Genomic DNA, 18,859 nt, shown 5'->3' on the forward strand with positions numbered 1-18,859 from the left:
AGTTTATTATTCAACAAAAATATAAAAGCTACAAATGATGTAATGCGTATTGTACAATGTGATACTTAAAATCTCGGAACAAAATCATTTTTTTCCCAGTGATTTACAATCTAGTCTCCAAAGAGCAAGATGATGCTTAACACTGAAAAAAAAAAGAGTGCAAATGATGAAGGTGCTCTATCTGAGTCAGAACAAGAGGCTTTTCCTGCTACTAGTTACCTGTTTCATGTGGGGGAGGAAACCCCTACCCCAAAAAAAAACGCCTTGGTTAGATATGAGCTCCATCAGGCTGTACTTGCCCAAGACACACCACACGAAGTGGTGCCCCAACGACCCTGGCGGGTCCGGGATTCGTGAGCAGTAAGCCGTGAGAGCATAGAAAAAAAAAATGGTTTTGTCTTACCTTAACCCAGTGCTTCTTAATTATTATCAACAATTTGATATGTTTTTTAAATTTCATATTTATGTGACGACGATTGAGGCACAGGTTCACCTGCCTTCCCCTTACTACAGGTTACATTGAAACAGGTGTGAAATTGTTTGATATTATCCTCATTCACACAAGTCCATTGTTATAGGGTTGTTTTTATTTGCCACACCTAAAACACATACATGCATTATCTACACCGCTTATCCTCAGTAGGATCGTGGGGGTGCTGGAGCCCATCCAAGCTATCTTGGGGACACCCGGAACTGGTTGCCAGACAGTCGCAGGGCTCCCATAGACAGACAATTTACTCGCTCATTCACACCTTGAGACAATTTGAACCGGCCAATTAAGCTGACGTGCATGTTTTTGGAACGTAGGAGGAAACCCACACAAGCACCGGGAGAACATGCAAACTCCACACAGGAAGGTTCAATCTCATAACCTCAGAACTGTGCCGCACATGCGCTAACCACTGCGATGCCGTGCTGCCCACACCTAATACAATTTAATTTTGAATATTGAATAATGGGTGCGGCCATTTTAAAAGGGCCATCGAGAGAAACTGCCAATGGCTCACTAATGGCCAAACATGAGTCAGAAGCTGAGCCTTGAATGGTTGTTAGCTGAAATCTGAGCAACTGTGATGTCATCAAGTCACAAAATGGCCACCCATTGAGATGGATAAGAACAGGAGGAATTTGCTTCTTATATTAAGCTAAATCCCATGTTTTAGACAAACAGGGGCCCTCAAAACTTCTATCCATCCATTATCCATACTGAACTGGTTGCCAGCCAATTGCAGGGCACACAAAGACAATTCACTCATTCATACATGGGGACAATTCACCTGACATGAATGTTTTTGGAATGTGGGAGGAAACCGGTGTGCTGGAGGAAACCGGTGTGCTGGAGGAAACCTGCGCAAGCATGGGGAGAACATGCAAATCCTGCACAGGAATCATGGTAGTTAGATTTGAATCCATGACCTCAGAACTGTGCCGCGGACGCGCTCACCACTCAGCCGCTGCCCCTGACCACTCATTCTGCAAAATGAATTCTTTAAAAACTTATTGTAAAAATAAGCGAGTCTCGATGTCATTTTTATCAAAAGTTTTGATTTTTTTTTTTTAGATAAATGCAAATGGTCTCAGTGTTGAGTTTGTATAGAGTAGTGACTTTGTTCAGGTGTAAAACTGCATTCACTCAACTGATTAAATAAACCCGTTAGTTATCACATTCACTTGGAAACATGAACATCTTTGTTCGCCATATTTTGTAAATAAATGTGTTCAAAAAAAGTATTCTTTGTCATTCGTGATTATAATATGTAGGGTAAGTCACTGATGTAGGCTGAATGATAACGCATAATACTGAAAAACGAAGCTCAACATTATTTTACTGATCCGGCCTGCATGTGAACAGTCTGGATCAGGCCCCACAACCAAACTGAGTTTTACATTCCTGCATAGAGGACTAAATGTTATTACAATTCTGTGTGGGGGAGTTTTTTGTAATGACAAAATCAATCGCCGCCTGAAGACTTGTGAAAAAACACATCTCAAAACAAATAACACTCAACATGAAGCTCATGTATCATCGGAGGATTTTTATTTATTCTTTTTTTTTAGAAAACAAAACTCAGATAGACATTGGAAGTGACAGTAGACATTGAAAACAAAAACAATATAAAACAAAAACAGTAGACAATCAAAATCCAAATTTCTCACCCGGCTCAGCATTCAATATTCACAGCTTCCTGGCGGCATAGTATGAATAAGTAATGCGGCAGTGAAAAGCAGCGTGCACGCTAGTGTCAGAGTGCAAGTGTTGGGTTTGTGCCTTTGTGTGTAATGTGGACTCGTTCACACAACTCGCTACTACTTATGTTTATCAAACTGAAAGTGTCTTGCCGAAAACCAGTTAGAGTTGTAACATGCTATAGCTGCTTTGGGTGTGTTTTCGTTCCCATTGTCTGGTTGATTTAACATATGTTCCGTACTCTTTGGCGCTTCCCCCAAAAATAGTCTTTCGTCATATATTTCATCATATTTTTTTTTTCATAAGGTGCTCCGGACTATAAGGCGCATGCAATTGAGACAGCAGTAAGATTCACCGTTTTTATTCACGTATAATCGTTTCATCCGTGTAGTATATCCATTGGGCTATTTATAGACTTACAGCATATATGGGTGGGCAGCACGGCGGCGCAGTGGTTAGCGTGTGTGCGGCACAGTTCTAAGGTCTTGGGAACCTCCTGTGTGGGTTCAAATCCGGCTACCGGACTTACTGTGCGGAGTTTGTATGTTCTCCCCGTGCTTGCGTGGGTTTCCTCCGGGCACTCCGGTTTCCTCCCAAATTCCAAAGACATGCATTTCAGGTGGATTGGCCGGTCCAAATTGTCCCTAGGTGTGAATGAGCGAACGAGTTGTCTGTCCCTGTGTGCCCTGCGATTGACTGGCAACCAGTTCAGGGTGTCCCCTGCCCACTGATGATTGCTGGGATGGGCTCCAGCACCCCGCGACCCTACTGAGGATAAGCGGTACAGCTAATGAGATGAGATGAGTATATATGGGTGGAATGATTGATCTGTCGATAAATGCCGCTGACCACAATCGCAAATCATCGTTTACAACGAAAATCAGACTTAGGTCTGATACTAAGCACTGACAATTGACCACTAGACCAACAGTGGTACAAATGACATGTGTAAATGGTTTTGATTTCATTTCATTATCACACATTTTTTACGATAACAGAAACACTGGTTTGCCTAGTGCAGTTTGATCTACATCCTGATAGGTGAAACAGTCTCTACGTCTTCACCTGTAGTCAATATTGTTCCGGTTTAATATGTTTACATACATAAAATAGCCTGTGTACTACACGCATAATGACCGACATTACTTTCTACTTGAGCGAGGTTGTTGGTGCCGTGGTTTGTTGAGAAGTGCCAGGAAGCCCCTAAGGAGTGCCAAAGAGCCCCTTGGCCACATGCAGCTTCAGAGCCGCTTGTGCATGAAAGCAGAGGTTAATCGATTGTGTTTGTATTTATTGGTGGTGCCTTGACACGGTACCTAGCTGAATACACTTCCAGAGGCCTAAAGTACAACTTTCTAAATTTTGACAAATATCGGTTCAACTTCAGGTAAAAAAACAAACAAACCCTCACGCACGCACGCCTACGCAAATCCATACTTGTAAATAAGTTAAAATTAGATTTTGTCAAAAACTTGTTTTCTCCATTCACTAACATTCAAATCATCAAAGTCCATTCAATCGACAATAAATGATATTCAATTTAAAATAAAATCAAATAATCAAGGTCAATTCAAGGTCTTTAATAAACAAAATCACAAGAATGGTATAAATCCAAGAAAGGAATTAGGCCCAGAGGGATGGGTGGCACCAGGCTGTACTTGCCCAAGACACACCACAGGAAATGGTGACCCTACGACCCATGTTGTTAAGGGATCCAACACTGACCAACACCTTTAAAGCCCCATTACTTTTTTAACAGGCTCGGCAGGCAGAACAAGATAGCCCTGGGGACAGAATCCCAAAATGTTGAAAGAGCCATATAAGTTAAATTTCTGTGCAGATATTTTTCTCTTTTTACCTTTGGGGTCCATGACAGATAACACACACGCTTGTTTGCCTACCTGCGCGGCTCTTTTAAAAGGGGCGGGGCTTTGAGCACACACCCCGACTCTGAGTTAGATCCTTTCTCAGGGGATAAGGGAGAGAAGGAGGAATGCACATATTTATATAACAGGTTCAATGTAGCCTAATGTAGCGGATTAAAAGTAGTCAAGTCAAGTATAGTTATGTTTATTTGTAAAGCCCTTAATCACAAAGAGTATTGCAAACTTTTATTACAGACTATTGAGAGACAGAACTGGAGTAGTCGTGGAACCGAGCAAGCGTGTTGATAAGAGAATACTCGGTTGGTTTGGACACATGGAGAGGATGAATGAGGAGCGAATGTTGAAGAGGATCTACAGAGCAGAAGTAAATGGAAGGAGACCAAGAGGAAGACCGCGATTGACGTGGATGGATAGTGTTATAAGTGCATCGGAAAGAGGTCTAAATATAATGGAAGCTTGAGCTCTTGTTGGTGATAAGAAGTAGTGGAGAGGTGTTGTGAAAGGATAGTGGGATTGTGGATGCGTTCTTAAGGATGGGCTGGGCACCTGTATGATGCGGCAGGGGTAAACCAGTGAAAGCTGTCGGGCCCTGATGTTGAACAAAAGAGTGTGTTGTGTCACCCTGACCCGAGTGAATTTCCGCTTTCTGGTGTCCCATTTCATCTGGAGGGACGAAAGCATGTCCAACTTAGGTGCCGACGTGCCTAACTTGTTTGGGTGTTTGGGCAATTGGGTTTTTGTGTGTGTTTTTGCTATTTTTTTTCCTTTTATTTTTTTTGTAATTGTATGTGTTTGTCTTGCTGTCGATCACCCCTCTTGAGGGATATGACCAATGTAGATAGATAGATAGATATGACACCATCCCATGATAGTGTTAACATAAAATATAGGTTATTCATATACTATAAAGCAGAAGTGTGTTTTAAGCTTAGGTTTAAACATTTCCACTGAGGTTGCAGATCAAATCTCAGGGGGAAGAACATTCATAATCACCCGAATGGAAAACGCTCTCTAACCTGCGGATCTCTTCTTGGCTCTTGGGATTACTAGTAGACCAGCATTTTCAGAGCGAAGGCTCCGTACTGGAACCTAGGGGGAAATTAAATCTGAAAGATATGAGGGAGCAAGTCCATGCATGATTTCGTATACCACCAACAGAACTTTAAAATCACATCTTAAGCTAACGAGGAGCCAATGCAGGTTAGCTAAAATCGGGGTAATGTGATCAAACAGTTTCTTCTTCAAAAATCTACTAAAGTAAGAGTATAATGATTTAAAAGTGCTCACAGAAGTACAAAATGTTCCAAAACTTACACAAATAAATGCAATTAAGTAAATGTAAATCATAACTACCCACCTCTGGTCCAGAAACTACCATATTCTTTATTTTTTAAAATTGTGCTACTGTTGTTGCGGTCCTTCACCAGGTCCTTTTCCCGCAAACTGATATTCCCCGACCATATAGCACAGCGACGACGCCGGAATTACAGTTTTTGGAGCTAATTGTTTCTGCTGAGGGTTTATGGTTATTGCAACAAAGAGGCACTTTTTGGACTGTAAGACGGAGCGATTGGAGCAAGCCCATCATCATTATGCACAATTTAAATGCTGGCTTTGTTTTCAGAAAGGTCCCCCCCTTTCTTGTAGGGTCAACTCGAGGTCATTATGCCCCGTAAAATCCGTAAACAAAATCAATTTGCCTTATAATGGACGTAAAACGGGCTGTAACCAATAATGGCTGGTAACAATTATATTGTTCGTGGGCAGCACGGCGGCGCAGTGGTTAGCGCTTGTGCGGCACAGTTCATGTCATGGGAACCTGTCGTGGGTTCAAATCCAGCTCCAGTCTTCCTGTGCGGAGTTTGTATGTTCTCCCCATGCTTGCGTGGGTTTCCTCCGGGCACTCCGGTTTCCTCCCACGTTCCAAAAACATGCATTTCAGGTGAATTGGCTGGTCCAAATTGTCCCTAGGTGTGAATGAGCGCATGAGTTGTCTGTCCCTGTGTGCCCTGCAATTGGCTGGCAACCAGTTCAGGATGTCCCCTGCCCACTGCCCGGAGATGGCTCCAGCCCCCCCGCGACCCTAATGAGGATATATATATATATATATATATATATATATATATATATATATATATATATATATATATATATATATATATATATATATATATATATATATATATGCTTAGAGATTGGCCGAAGATATAATAATAGTGCAATGTTTTTGAATGGAAGAGAATGGTGCATCGTAACAAGTGCAATGAAAAGAAGTGTAATTACATTTAGCAGCAACTAAAAGAAGAAAAAGACTGGAAAATAAGTTGTTATGTATGAGAATGCTCATGTGTACATCTCACTCCAACCCTCACATCCCTCCAGCTCTATGTGGCGGTGATGTCCGAGGCCCCTGGGGCACCATCCTCAGTCCCGGCTACCCGGACAGCTACCTGTCGTCCCTCAACTGCACCTGGACCGTGGAAGTCAGCCACAGCAAAGGCAAGAATCAGTCGAGCGTTTGCAAAGGGCACCCGACTTGACGCTTCTGTTCTCCCGGCTTCCGACAGGCGTCCAGTTTCAGTTCAACGCGTTCCACCTGGAGGACCAACACGACTACCTGCTGGTCACGGAAAATGGGAGTTTCTTGCAACCGCTGGCACGGTTGACCGGCAGCGAGTTGCCTAGCAACATCAACGCCGGCCTCTATGGCAACTTCAAAGCCCAACTGCGCTTTATTTCTGACTTCTCCATTTCCTACGAGGGATTCAACATAACGTTTACAGGTAAAGTCACTCAAAATATGCCCTTTAAATCTCTCAATTGGGAAGTGCCAGTGCCATACAATTTTTGCAATTCTGGCTAATTTTTGAAGGCCTGCAGAAAATGTAGTTTTGTATCTATATTTGCAGAGGGCGAATCAAAAGAAAGCTTGAACCCTCATCTCTCATCACAAAGACAGAATGCTTCTAGCTCTTACCATTGTGTGGTAAAAAACAGTTGAAAATTACTGATTCTTGAAAATACTCGTTTCCAAGAAAACTTCTGAGAAAAACAACCTCTTATGAAATGAGGCATTTTAAGTACTGCGCTGCTTCCTTTTTTATTATATCTAAACATTGCTTTCCATAAACACAAGGGCACTTTGCTTGCAAAATAACATTTCATTGAAAGAACACTGAAGGTATGCAGGTACGATACATTAGGTGTGTACATGTTAGGTAATCTTTTCGAATCCCATTCCTGCTTTGAACGCTTCCACCAATTTATCCCGGACCTGCCTGGTGTGTTCTTCAGTCTTCATAGAGTTTTCTGCTTTTACAAACCTGTTAGCCCATCACAGAGCAGGTGCATTTAAACTGTGACTTATTGCACTTTGTCAGTTGGCTTAGCCTGAGAGAACAAAGGGCCAATTTTTTTGCAATGTCTAATTTTCAATTGCTAGTCACTGTAGGTCCGAACAACGTGTGGCATTCAAGCGTACGCCTTCACAGCCAGTGTTGGGAAGGAAACCATCCATTTGTATTTGCAAAATAAAGCCCAACTGTTGATTAGTTCCGAAGTAGGATTCAGTGCTGTGTTGATAACCTATTAAATTTGCATGCACAACCAATTTCAAATGTACAGTAACATCATATTCTTTGAGAATTATTCATGAACATTTTGTCTGTTCATTTCATCAATTGCCTATAGGGTTGCCATGGAGACTGACACTTTCATGATTATGGAAATTCTGGCCTCACACCACACACTGCAACACTGTTATCCAAGGACCATGTAGAGTGGTTTATAATTACTCATAATTAACTCAATCACTGCTAGCCCAATAAGAACAGTACACGGGTAAAGCCATTATAGGCGCCCAACCAGTTCTTTTTTTTTCCCCCTTTTTTTTCAGAACTTTCACCCCTAAAACTAATCTATCTAATCTAAATCTAATTGAAATCTGTCCAATTCAAATCTGTCTAATCTAAATCTAATCGAAAACTCATATCTAAAACTCATATCTAAAAATAATATCTAAATCTAATATCTAAATATAATATCTAAATATAATATCTAAATATAATCTAAATCTAAACTACTTTGTAATTCCATATTGGTTTATTATTGTTTGCATATGAGTTATAGGTTCTAATATATTTTCATAAAATTTTACAAATCGCTACTTTAAAGCCTCCGTGAATATTTTTAGCTAGGTGTCGTGTCATGGCCACCCAAATAAAACCCAACACAACAATAAACATCTACTTTCTTATGGACTTTTCTCATGCTGTCTGCTTTCGTGGGGTCTCTCGCGCCCTTTGGCAGTCAAATTGGTACTGCAGCTCCCGACCACTGACTGCCTTAAGCAGCCAAATCCAATCTTTTATCGGAACGAACACCTTGATTGATGCTATTATTTCCTATGCAGATGCTTGAACAACCTCAGGCCATTCTACTTGTCAAGTTCTAATCTAAATCTCAACTACTTTATAAATACCAATTTTTGTGTGTGGTTTTTTTTCGTGATTTATAAGTTCCAAAAAACTAAACTGATTTTGTGAATATTTACCCAGTTGTACTTTAGCCCTCCTCCAGTGTCTTTAGTTAAGTTTCGTGTCAAGGCACTCCCAATAAATACCAACAATATCGATAATCATATGCTTTACTGGCGCCCAAATGTAGTACTTCAGATCCCGACCTTTAACCACTTCAAGCAGCCGCATCCAATCATATATAGGAACCAAAAATCACCTCCAAAACCATTTACTACGTTGAAGCCAAGCTCAGCGACAGAGACGGGAATCCATCCGTCGATTTCCTCTGGAGTTTACAATGACTAAGGCCTCGGTTAAGCTGGATCTTGTCCCAGCTAACTCTGAAAGAGGCGGGTACACCTTTGATTGGTCGGCAGCCAGGGGCGGAAGTGCAGTCCAAATTTGGTTTAATTAGGTCCAGGGTGACTTAGTTCTCAGAACAGATTGCGCTTAGCACGTATGAATAATGAGGTTTGATGTTTTCAATTGGAAAATCAGCGCAGGTTAGAAAACACAACCAAAAAGAACACAAAAAAGGTTTTGTTTGCCTTGGCCAACATGACAGTATGACTGTTTTTTTTCTAAAAAAACAAAATGGGGACTTATATCATTTTAATTTCCCTGCACTCGGGAAATTTCCCTTTCGTTCCAGATGGTGCCGGCTGATATGTCCACTCGCCAGTGTCACAAGACATCTGACTCGCCCTTTGCTAGCATCATTTCAAAGGGCAACTTAATGAAAACTTCTCTGTACTAATTTAGGACCTTCCCTTGTTATGTTTTGGATTCATGTCTCAATTTGGTTTTAGCATTTAGTCAATTCAAATCATGTTTTATTTGTTTTGCCCTTAAGCACAAAAAGTCTCAAAGTTTATTTTCGACCTATTTTATTTGTTTTATAAAAACTAACATTGGTATAATATTTAATGTACTTTTGCCTAGTATTTAATCAATATATTTTTTTAAACTTAGTCGTGGGTTTTTTTGTACCTCTAGGGGGCACAAAATATGACACCCTGTTCCCTTAAAAAGTGCTTGAATTTGGCATTGAAAAAAATATGAACTACATAAAACACATCATGACAAACAAAGCGCAACCCAAACAAATGTATAAGAATAAATGCATAAAAATACGACAAAAGTAAACTAATATTTTAAAGTCCCAAAGGTTACATACAATTGTCCACAAGCCTCCAAAATATATTTGTTTTTAAAATAAAACAATCCCAAAAAGGTATATATATATATTTTTTAAAACAACTGTGATTGTTTACCTTTTATACAGCAAATTCGATCCTTTTTGACCCAATTCTTTCTCCATTGTATAGTCAAATGGTAAAATGGACTGCATTTATATAGCACTGTAACGGTCACTGGGGATCTCCAAAGCACTTTACAATACACTTCACTCTTCACACCCCATTCACACACACACACACACACACACACACACACACACACACACACACACACACACACACACACACACACACACACACACACACACACACACACACACTGATGGCAGAGTCAGCCATGCAAGGTGACTTAACTGCCTATCGGAGGCATTAGGGGTTCAGTGTCTTGCCCAAATATACTTGACATTTAAAAAGAAGGAGCCGGTAATCAAACCTGGGACCTATTCGGTCCCAAGATGACCGCTCCACCTCTTGAGCTACTGCTGTTGACTATTTAAAACATTATTATATTTTTTCTCGCAGAGTACACACTTGAACCTTGCGAAGATCCAGGCATGCCACGCTTTGGCCGGAGAAACGGTTACAACTTCGGCATTGGCGACACGCTGTCCTTCTCCTGCAATATGGGTTACCGCCTGGAGGGGGCGCCGGAGCTGATATGCCTGGGTGGGGGCCGAAGGATGTGGAGCGCACCGCTTCCGAGATGCGTCGGTATGTGACCACTCCAACATGAAAGTGTTTACTTATAAAATTAAAGGGGCACTGTGTATTATTTAGTGCCTCATAGTGTGAAAAAAATAACAAAGATTAATTTAAAAAAAAATGGATTTGAACGGTAAGCAAAACACATAACTCTCATAAATTTGCATTTTCTTCAAATATATATGGTTTTATACATTTGCATTTATTGTACATTGCATCATTACATAACACCTGGGCAAATTACTGCCCACAGGCTTTTTTATCAGGCACGCCAAACGATCAAAATATATAAAAGTAAATAAACTGCTACTAATAAAAAAATGTTTTGTTTTTGGTCCCCCTACAACAAAAATTATCAAGTTGACTCCTCAAAACAGGGACTCCTTACATAATTTAGTATGGGTGCTTGCAATCATTTAGAATGCTTGAAGATTAACCTAGTGTTTTCAAGGATTGAAAAGTGCTTGGATTTTTGGTGAAGTGCTTTAAATTGTTGGAATGTTTCTCAGCAAGTCTGCTTTAAAAATAAGTCAACACTGGTCTCGGTTGGCTGCATTTATTCTATCTTCATTATTAACTGCAGACCCCTTTAGTCTGTATGGCATTGCCCTATGAAGCGCCATCACCCCCTATGAGTTGTACGCAAGAGGACGGGTGCATGATACACAGAAAAAGAGCATGATGACTTCTGTATTCGTGCAAGGATTACCTATTAATTATGGAAAATGTATAACGGGCCATCCTAAAAATGAAGGTGGCATATCCCAGTGTTAACTTGTATCGGGAAGTTCTTCCTGCAACTCAAAATGTAAGCTACATATTCATTTTTTTACCCAACACCTATGAGGAGAGATTTGTCTCAAAAACAAATATATTAGTGATTTACTCATGATCTTAAAATCATATGTCCCAATAAATGCACACGCAAAATTACAAATCAGAAATTAAAATAAAAGTTACATTTGAGGCTCTGCAAATTACACCAGAATTCTTCCATTAATAGCAATGGAGAAATTGAAAAATTAGTTTGTAAAGTCCTTGAAAAGTGCTTGAATTTGGCCATGAAAAAGGTATACTAACTCTGACTACACAATATGTTTATACATCTAATGCTAAAATATGACACAATGTTGATATAAAAGTGCCTTTGTTGAGGGCTATGTCAAATATTTTGATAGTGTTTACTAATTCCAAAGAAGACGCATCATTTTGTTTTTTGGAAATCTACTTAGTTACGGTGTTGCTGCCAAGTATGATAGCCGCAAATGAATGCTCGCTATTGATGCTTTGTACATTCAATGAAGGATTTGTTGCACTTTTAGCTGCGTAAGTGCAGCATTTAGCGGAAGGTCAACAAAAAACACGCTGTTAGTTTGACCCCAGCATTGTTTGCACGAGGCAAGCCCATTGATCAGTCCTGGGTAGCTTGTGGAGTGTAGCAAAATCATAAGTTTAATGTGCCCCGACAAAAAAGGTAAATTGCGTAAATATCGTCATCTTCACAAAACCCGACATCCTTTGTAACCCAATGTAAACACCAGACATTTTCTCAAATTGGAAGTTCCGGTGCCAGCCCATTTTTACCATTTGACTCATTTTTGAAGGCCTACAGAAAACGTTTGAGAAACAACTTTTTTTTTTAAAGAATACATTTCAAGCAAACATTTTTTTTTTTAATTTGTGATACCTCAAATATCTAAACAATGCTTTTCATAAACACAAGGGCACCTTGCTAGCAGAATAACATTTTTTTTGCTAGAACACTAAACTTATGCATGAACGATAACTCAACTTTGCAAGATTTTTTAGCAGCCGTTTTTTCCAGTGAAGAGATAACATGATTTCTGTCAGCATTGTTCCCGAAGCCATTGCATTTCTTCCCTCGCAATTAACGACAGGTGGCATTAGTTTGTATGCCAAGTGATGGCATGGTGTGCCACTGTGGAGTTTTTTTGTCGCTACAGCTTTGCATCAAATTATCACACTTCACATGTAGCATTGCTACTATAATTGTTTACTAAAGTGGAATAGTTTATAGTTTTAAGGGCGGGGATTTTAGCTAGGAATTTTCATTAGTGTTACTCTCATGCACGAAACGTTATCCCTTGCTGGCCCAACAATAAAAAAAGGAATTTGTCAACTTTTTATAAAAAAAACATATTTGAAGCATTAACTGTCCTTACTTTCATCTTTGCTTTTTTCACCACTCTGCTTCACTGCACAAACTCACCATATAGGGCGCCTACACACTGTCATACATTGGATACAGAAAGTAAGTTGGGCTACCTCAATGTGTGGACAAGGACTTTATCAAAGCTATTCATGCCATTTTGTGATGATTTATAATTATGAAATCATTCTCAGAGGCTTGATACTGACTTAATAGCAGCGCCAAAGCCTTTAAAATTTGTTTTTAAAGAAAAACAAACAAACGTGTTTTTACATTTTGGCCCCTCAGGGACAATGCTTATGAAAACATATTTATATGTTCTGGCATTGAATGAGTTAATGAAGTGGAATAGCTTCTTGTAAAAACTCTCCTGGATGAGATTCAATGTGTCTGATTCTTTCTGCACGCCTCCACAGCTCATTTCTTTTTTTGTGTGTGACCGAGTTCCACAATTGCGTTCAACCTCGGGACCAGAAATGAGATCTCTATTGGTAGGGATTACAGATCGTGTTCTCAGAGCAAACACTGCTGATTTTGGCCGCAGATCAGTGAAGATACGCTGGCAATGCACAGTCTCGGAAAAGCTGTCTTCCAGATGAAGACACAGAAAAACACAAACCCCCAAAATTGGCAGTCTCTCTTTGAAAAGGGATCAGCATAATGGAAGTGCGTGTTTCCACATAACAAGCACCTGCAACTTCTTAGCGTGAAAGAAATATCAAATGAGTGCCACCGCGAAACTGAACAGATTTAATTACGCTCTGCATTACACCAGAGTACACACATAATATGTCCATCCATTACCTCGACACATACTGACAAATGTTGCGGCACCAAATAAAACTGTTTAGACTGAAATTTGTAATGTTTGCTTGGACTACACCCAATATATTTTCTTGCTTTTAGTCACAAATTGTATGTGTGGTTGGCAGTTTTTCTACTGTTTTTTTTTATGTATAGCCGAAAATGTATAATTTCACAGACGCCACTATACACACCATTTCCATACAGAGATTGCTCTCTTCTTCATGCTTCGATTATCACTGGTTCACTGGGTGAAGTGCTTGTATTTCCTCGAAATTGTCGCTATGTATCTCTAAAAGTCTGTTTGAAGTTGACTCCGACACTGCTGTCCGGTGGCTTGGCTTTGATATTGCATTTATTTTTTCATCATGATTAACAGCAGGTGGCAGTAGTTTGTATTGTATTCTCATATGAAGCGTCATCACCCTATACAGGTTGCGCCCAAGAGAACAGGTGTATGCATGCTACACTTAAATAGGGCACTATAAAATGCGTATTGCTGTCAGGATTATATCAATTGTATCAATTATGGAAATTTATTTTGGGCAATGCAAAAATTGTAATGGGAAAGACTTCTTGCAACTGAAACGTAAGCTTTATATGATTGTCAATTTCCCCTATCACCTACTGGACATGGGGTGATATTTTTCTCAAAAACAAATGCATTTGTGATTTCATATTTCTTGATAAATGCACACACAAGAAGAAAATTATCACTTGTAACTTGCATATATATCTGTGGCTTCGCAAAATACATGATTCGCAACTGATTTTTTTTCTTTGACCCCTTGACCCTCTAAAATTTGCCTAAAATCCCTATCCAAGACGTACCCAAGGTAAATTAAAGCTGTTGTTTAACTATTCGGAGAATCTTGACGATTTGGTCTTTTATGAAAGGTAACACTGAAATAATCACTGCAAGGGATTTTACTTGAGTATTCAAAGTTAGAATGTACAGACATAGAAGGTTTTTATTCTCACCTGATTATTTACTGTTTTGCAATCAGATGCCTGTAGATGAGTGTAGCATGGACATTTTAGCTGGAAAACAGCTTGGACAATAGCGTGAAAAGTTACCTAGTCCCAGGTCGAATTTGGGAACTCCAAAAGGACCCTCTGAAAGGACAACTCTCAAACCTCTTCAACAGTGTATTGAGCTTGGCCAATTTTGTAGACTTTTTAATTAAAATTTAGACAGTCAGACAGACAGACAGACAGACAGACAGACAGACAGACAGACAGATAGACAGATAGACGGATAGACAGACAGACAGACAGACAGGTAGATGGATAGACAGACAGACAGACAGACAGACAGACAGACAGACAGACAGATAGATAGATAGATAGATAGATAGATAGATAGATAGATAGATAGATAGATAGATAGATAGATAGATAGATAGATAGATAGATAGATAGATAGATAGATAGATAGATAGATAGATACATAGATAGATAGATACATAGATACATAGATACATACATATATACTTTATTCATCCCCGTAGGGAAATTCACACTTCGAGCAGTCTCCCTTGTTGTTTATTAACAGATTAACAGGATGCCCTCGGGGTGCTTTGCTGTAGTTTAGCCTCAGCGGAGTGAATGACACGCTAGTCCAAAAGTTTGACGTCCCTGCGGCAGATGGATCTTTGTTCCCAGGGATATACCACCTCATGTTAGTGAGTCCACCTGTTTGATTTCTCTTTAACGTGGTACTGGAGAAATTTAAAAATAGGTTTTGAAAGTCTTTAAAAAGTACTTCAATTTAGCCATGTCAAATGTGTACAGGCCTTGCATTTTGTAACCCTTCGCGCTTTGCCGTGCAAGTTTGCCAGGACGTGTAATCCCAAGTGACGGCATCGCGTGCCAACGTAGAGCTTTTTTGTCGCTACAGCTGTTGCATCAAATAATCACACTTCACATGTAGCATTGCTAATATAATTGTTTGCTAAAGTGGAATAGAAACAACAGAGTTCATCTTTTTTAAGGGCAGGGATTTTAGCTAAGGATTTGTCCTAGTGTTCCTTGTATGTTGCTACCAAGTAGGTCAAGCAGAGGGAAGTGGTGCGTTTTTCGACAGCATTAAAAGTTCCTCTGCTTCTTTCTCTCCCCTCTGTTGTTCCCTGCGATTTTCCACACATTATCTGCTGTTTCACAGGAAAGAAAAGAGAAAATCCGGAGTAATTGAAGTCAGTGAGGGTAAAACAGTATTTTTCATAAAGAGGCCGAGCGGCGACAGCGGGGCCTAGAGGTAATTTTCCAAATGGAAAGCTGTCGGTGCGTGATTTATTGACGATATGACAGATGTAATACGACTATTACGCCGCTAGCGACACAGAAGCGGCGCTTTTCTGGGTGCGTCTTGGTATTAACATGGGTTATGCAGATACGTGGGGTGGGCGGCGGGGGCTCACGTTTTGCCAGCCGAGTGGAATTCTGGAGGTAATTTCCTCATCGGAATTACACGAGTGTCTCATTTTTTCGCAATGGAGGTAGATTGCTGACAGCACAGCACTTGGGTTCCGTGATTAAATTAGGGCCACTTGGCCGGTTATGGGGGTGAAAGGGGAACAGCGTCCTCTTGGGAACGTAAAAATATATGGAAACATGATTTTGGTTCTTTACTGCCCACCCGCTTATTTGCTGTTGGGTGATTTTTCGCTGATTCAATGTTTTCATGCTCAGGTTAGAAAAGCAATTTCAATGTTGGTTATGGTCAAAATTTGCTTATTGAGTGGAAAAGATTCACTTCTTTGTGATGGCAAAATGAAGCCCTATAAAGCAGTGAAGCCCTGCAAATACATGTTGGGGCTTCAAGATGATTAATATCCTTAATTACGGCATCATGTGGAAAGAATAATGTATAACGTGCTTGGTGGATGCAATAAAATAATGGGGTGTAAATATATCTCTGAATACAATATATATATATATATATATATATATATATATATATATATATATATATATATATATATATATATATATATTACACCTATACGGGGAGAGATCTGTCTCAGATATATGCACACTAATTGTTAAGATCCACAAATATATTCGGGATTTACTCAAGATCTAAAAAACGTATGTCTTGATAATTGCACATCGCAAAATTAAACATTGCATATGTCAATTGCAGATATATTTCTGGATGTGAAAAGAAAAATACATGATTTACACACAAAATTAATTAATGCTACTTGAAAAACATGGAGAATTTGCCTTAAAAGTGCGTAAAAGTGCTGAAATTTGGCCATGTAAAAGGTGTACAAACCCGGGACTTTAACTTCACCGCTATAACATTATCAAACACCTCGACTCGCGGTTCATAAACAACTCATCTAAAGTACTCGGCACATACTTCAGGGATTCAAACCCAGAAGCACATCACTACTTTTTTGACTTTTAAAGTATTTCCATCACTTGAACATGTTATTGTATTCATGTTTTTGGGTAGCTGAGTGCGGTTCCTCCGTTATGAACAATGAAGGCATCCTGCTGTCACCCAACTACCCAATGAACTACGACAACAACCACGAATGCATCTACAGCATCCAGGTAAATATTGGAAACTATTCACTGACGAATAAGCAGTTGTAACCCTGAAGGGATCAACATGATCATCAATTAAAAAAGTAGCTTGGGAATAAATGATCCGTCAATTAATTAAATTGTTTGTTTCCAGTGTTGGGAGTAACACCTTAAAAAGGAAAGCAATTACTTTTCTTGGTAATGAGTACTGTCACACGTTATTAATCAAACTTTGTTTCTCGACAATCGTTACTTTTTAAATGTGGTTATGAATTACTATATGTTTTCCTTCGGTCCAGATATAGCATGCAATCCTCAGTTTGCTTGCAACTGTCTGCAAATTCTACAAAGAGTAAGCTTGTTGATATCAACCTACAAAATACAACGGAATCCAGTAACAATGGCGCCGTCTTAAGCACAAAGTACGAGAGCACATAATTTCTCCCTACTGATATTTTCCCTACCATTTATCCCCACATCTAAGCCATATTTACAATTATAGAATAAAGTAATAAAATAAATAATCGTGGGGGCCAGTTTGTATGCGCATAACCAGTAGTGAATGGTAGGCAGGGCATAGGGAAAGGGCATAGCTTATACAGGAACAACAAAATCAATGGGGTGGACGAGACCGCATAATTTGCAGTCAGAGTGCTGAATATTGGTCTTTTCATTTATAGAATTATATTTGCTATACACCATTCCTGGAAAAAACAAGTATGTCTTGGATATTACCCAGAAATGGAGGATATATTCAAGTCGTTTGAAGACAAAAGGCAAAATTGATATGAAGTTGTCCTGACTGTGTCAGTTTGTAAGGTCTCAAAATTGAACTAGCAAATTATTATGAAGGATTATCCGGTTCAACAGGTTGGTGGACGATAATCTATTCTAATTCGTTTCTAATGTGGCTCTATTTAAGCAGTTTTAGGACGTCGGCTTATATGAGAGTAATTTAGAAATTGTTACTAGATACTTTCTGAGTAACAGGCTACTTTCGGATATCAGTGGGTATACAAGTTACGCAATTACTTTTTTAATGAATTAACTAGTAACTGTAACTAATAACTTTTTTTCAGAAACACGCCCAACACTGGTTGTTTCACAATTAATTTTAAGTATCATTATGTTTCTGTCAAAAACAAATTTTAATGGTGTGTGTTTATGCATTTCAAAGTACTCCCTTTGACATTTAATTCCTTGTCAACAGGTGCAGGCGGGGAAAGGCATCAACATCTCTGCCCGAACATTTCACCTGGCCCAAGGGGACATACTAAAGGTATGAACTTGGTTCATGTCCCTCCCAAATAATAATTGCTGCTTACCTTGCCACTGTTTTTGTTATGTTTTTGTTATGTGTTATCTAACAAGATTCATGACGGCAAGGACAACACAGCCCACGTCCTGGGTGCGTTCACCGGCACGTCCATGCTTGGCCTGACGCTCATCTCTACCTCCAACCACTTGTGGCTGGAGTTCTACAGTGACCCAGAAGCCACGGGGGAAGGATTCAAACTGGTCTACTCCAGTAAGTTCATTCCTGCCACTTCAGTTCATTCATTTATTCATTTCAGCCAGTTACAGCCTTTGTAACCAGCTCGGTGGACTTGGGTTATGGCGCCCGCCCCGAGACTGGGAAGTTGTGGTTCAAGCCTCGGCCGAGTCATACCCAAGACTTAAACATTGGTACCCGTTGCCTCCCTGCTTGACGTTTGGCATTAGGGGTTGGAGTTGGGGGATTTGGTCATCTAATGACTCCCAACACCTGTCGGTTTGAGCGAGGGGACTGGGAATCCCCTCCTCTGTGTCAATCTCCCAAAAAGAGCCAGAAATGACTCTAACCACCTCCCACTAGG

At 39.8% G+C, this 18,859-nt stretch overlaps 1 protein-coding gene across 2 annotated transcripts in view; it reads left to right on the forward strand.

Moving 5' to 3' along the window:
- csmd3b (CUB and Sushi multiple domains 3b) overlaps window positions 1-18,859 on the forward strand; it is a 493,867-nt gene that overhangs the window by 372,566 nt on the left and 102,442 nt on the right. For both annotated transcript variants that reach the window (XM_088329348.1, XM_088329349.1), the window contains exons 19-24: window positions 6,457-6,573; window positions 6,642-6,857; window positions 10,313-10,501; window positions 16,930-17,030; window positions 18,214-18,282; window positions 18,375-18,531. In XM_088329348.1, coding sequence (XP_088185474.1) covers window positions 6,457-6,573; window positions 6,642-6,857; window positions 10,313-10,501; window positions 16,930-17,030; window positions 18,214-18,282; window positions 18,375-18,531 — 849 coding nt within the window. The remainder of the gene's footprint in view (window positions 1-6,456; window positions 6,574-6,641; window positions 6,858-10,312; window positions 10,502-16,929; window positions 17,031-18,213; window positions 18,283-18,374; window positions 18,532-18,859) is intronic.

This window comes from Urocampus carinirostris, chromosome 2 (genome assembly GCF_059441175.1).
Source record: "Urocampus carinirostris isolate Australia breed hairy pipefish chromosome 2, RoL_Ucar_1.0, whole genome shotgun sequence".
NCBI classification, from domain to species: Eukaryota; Metazoa; Chordata; class Actinopteri; order Syngnathiformes; family Syngnathidae; genus Urocampus; species Urocampus carinirostris.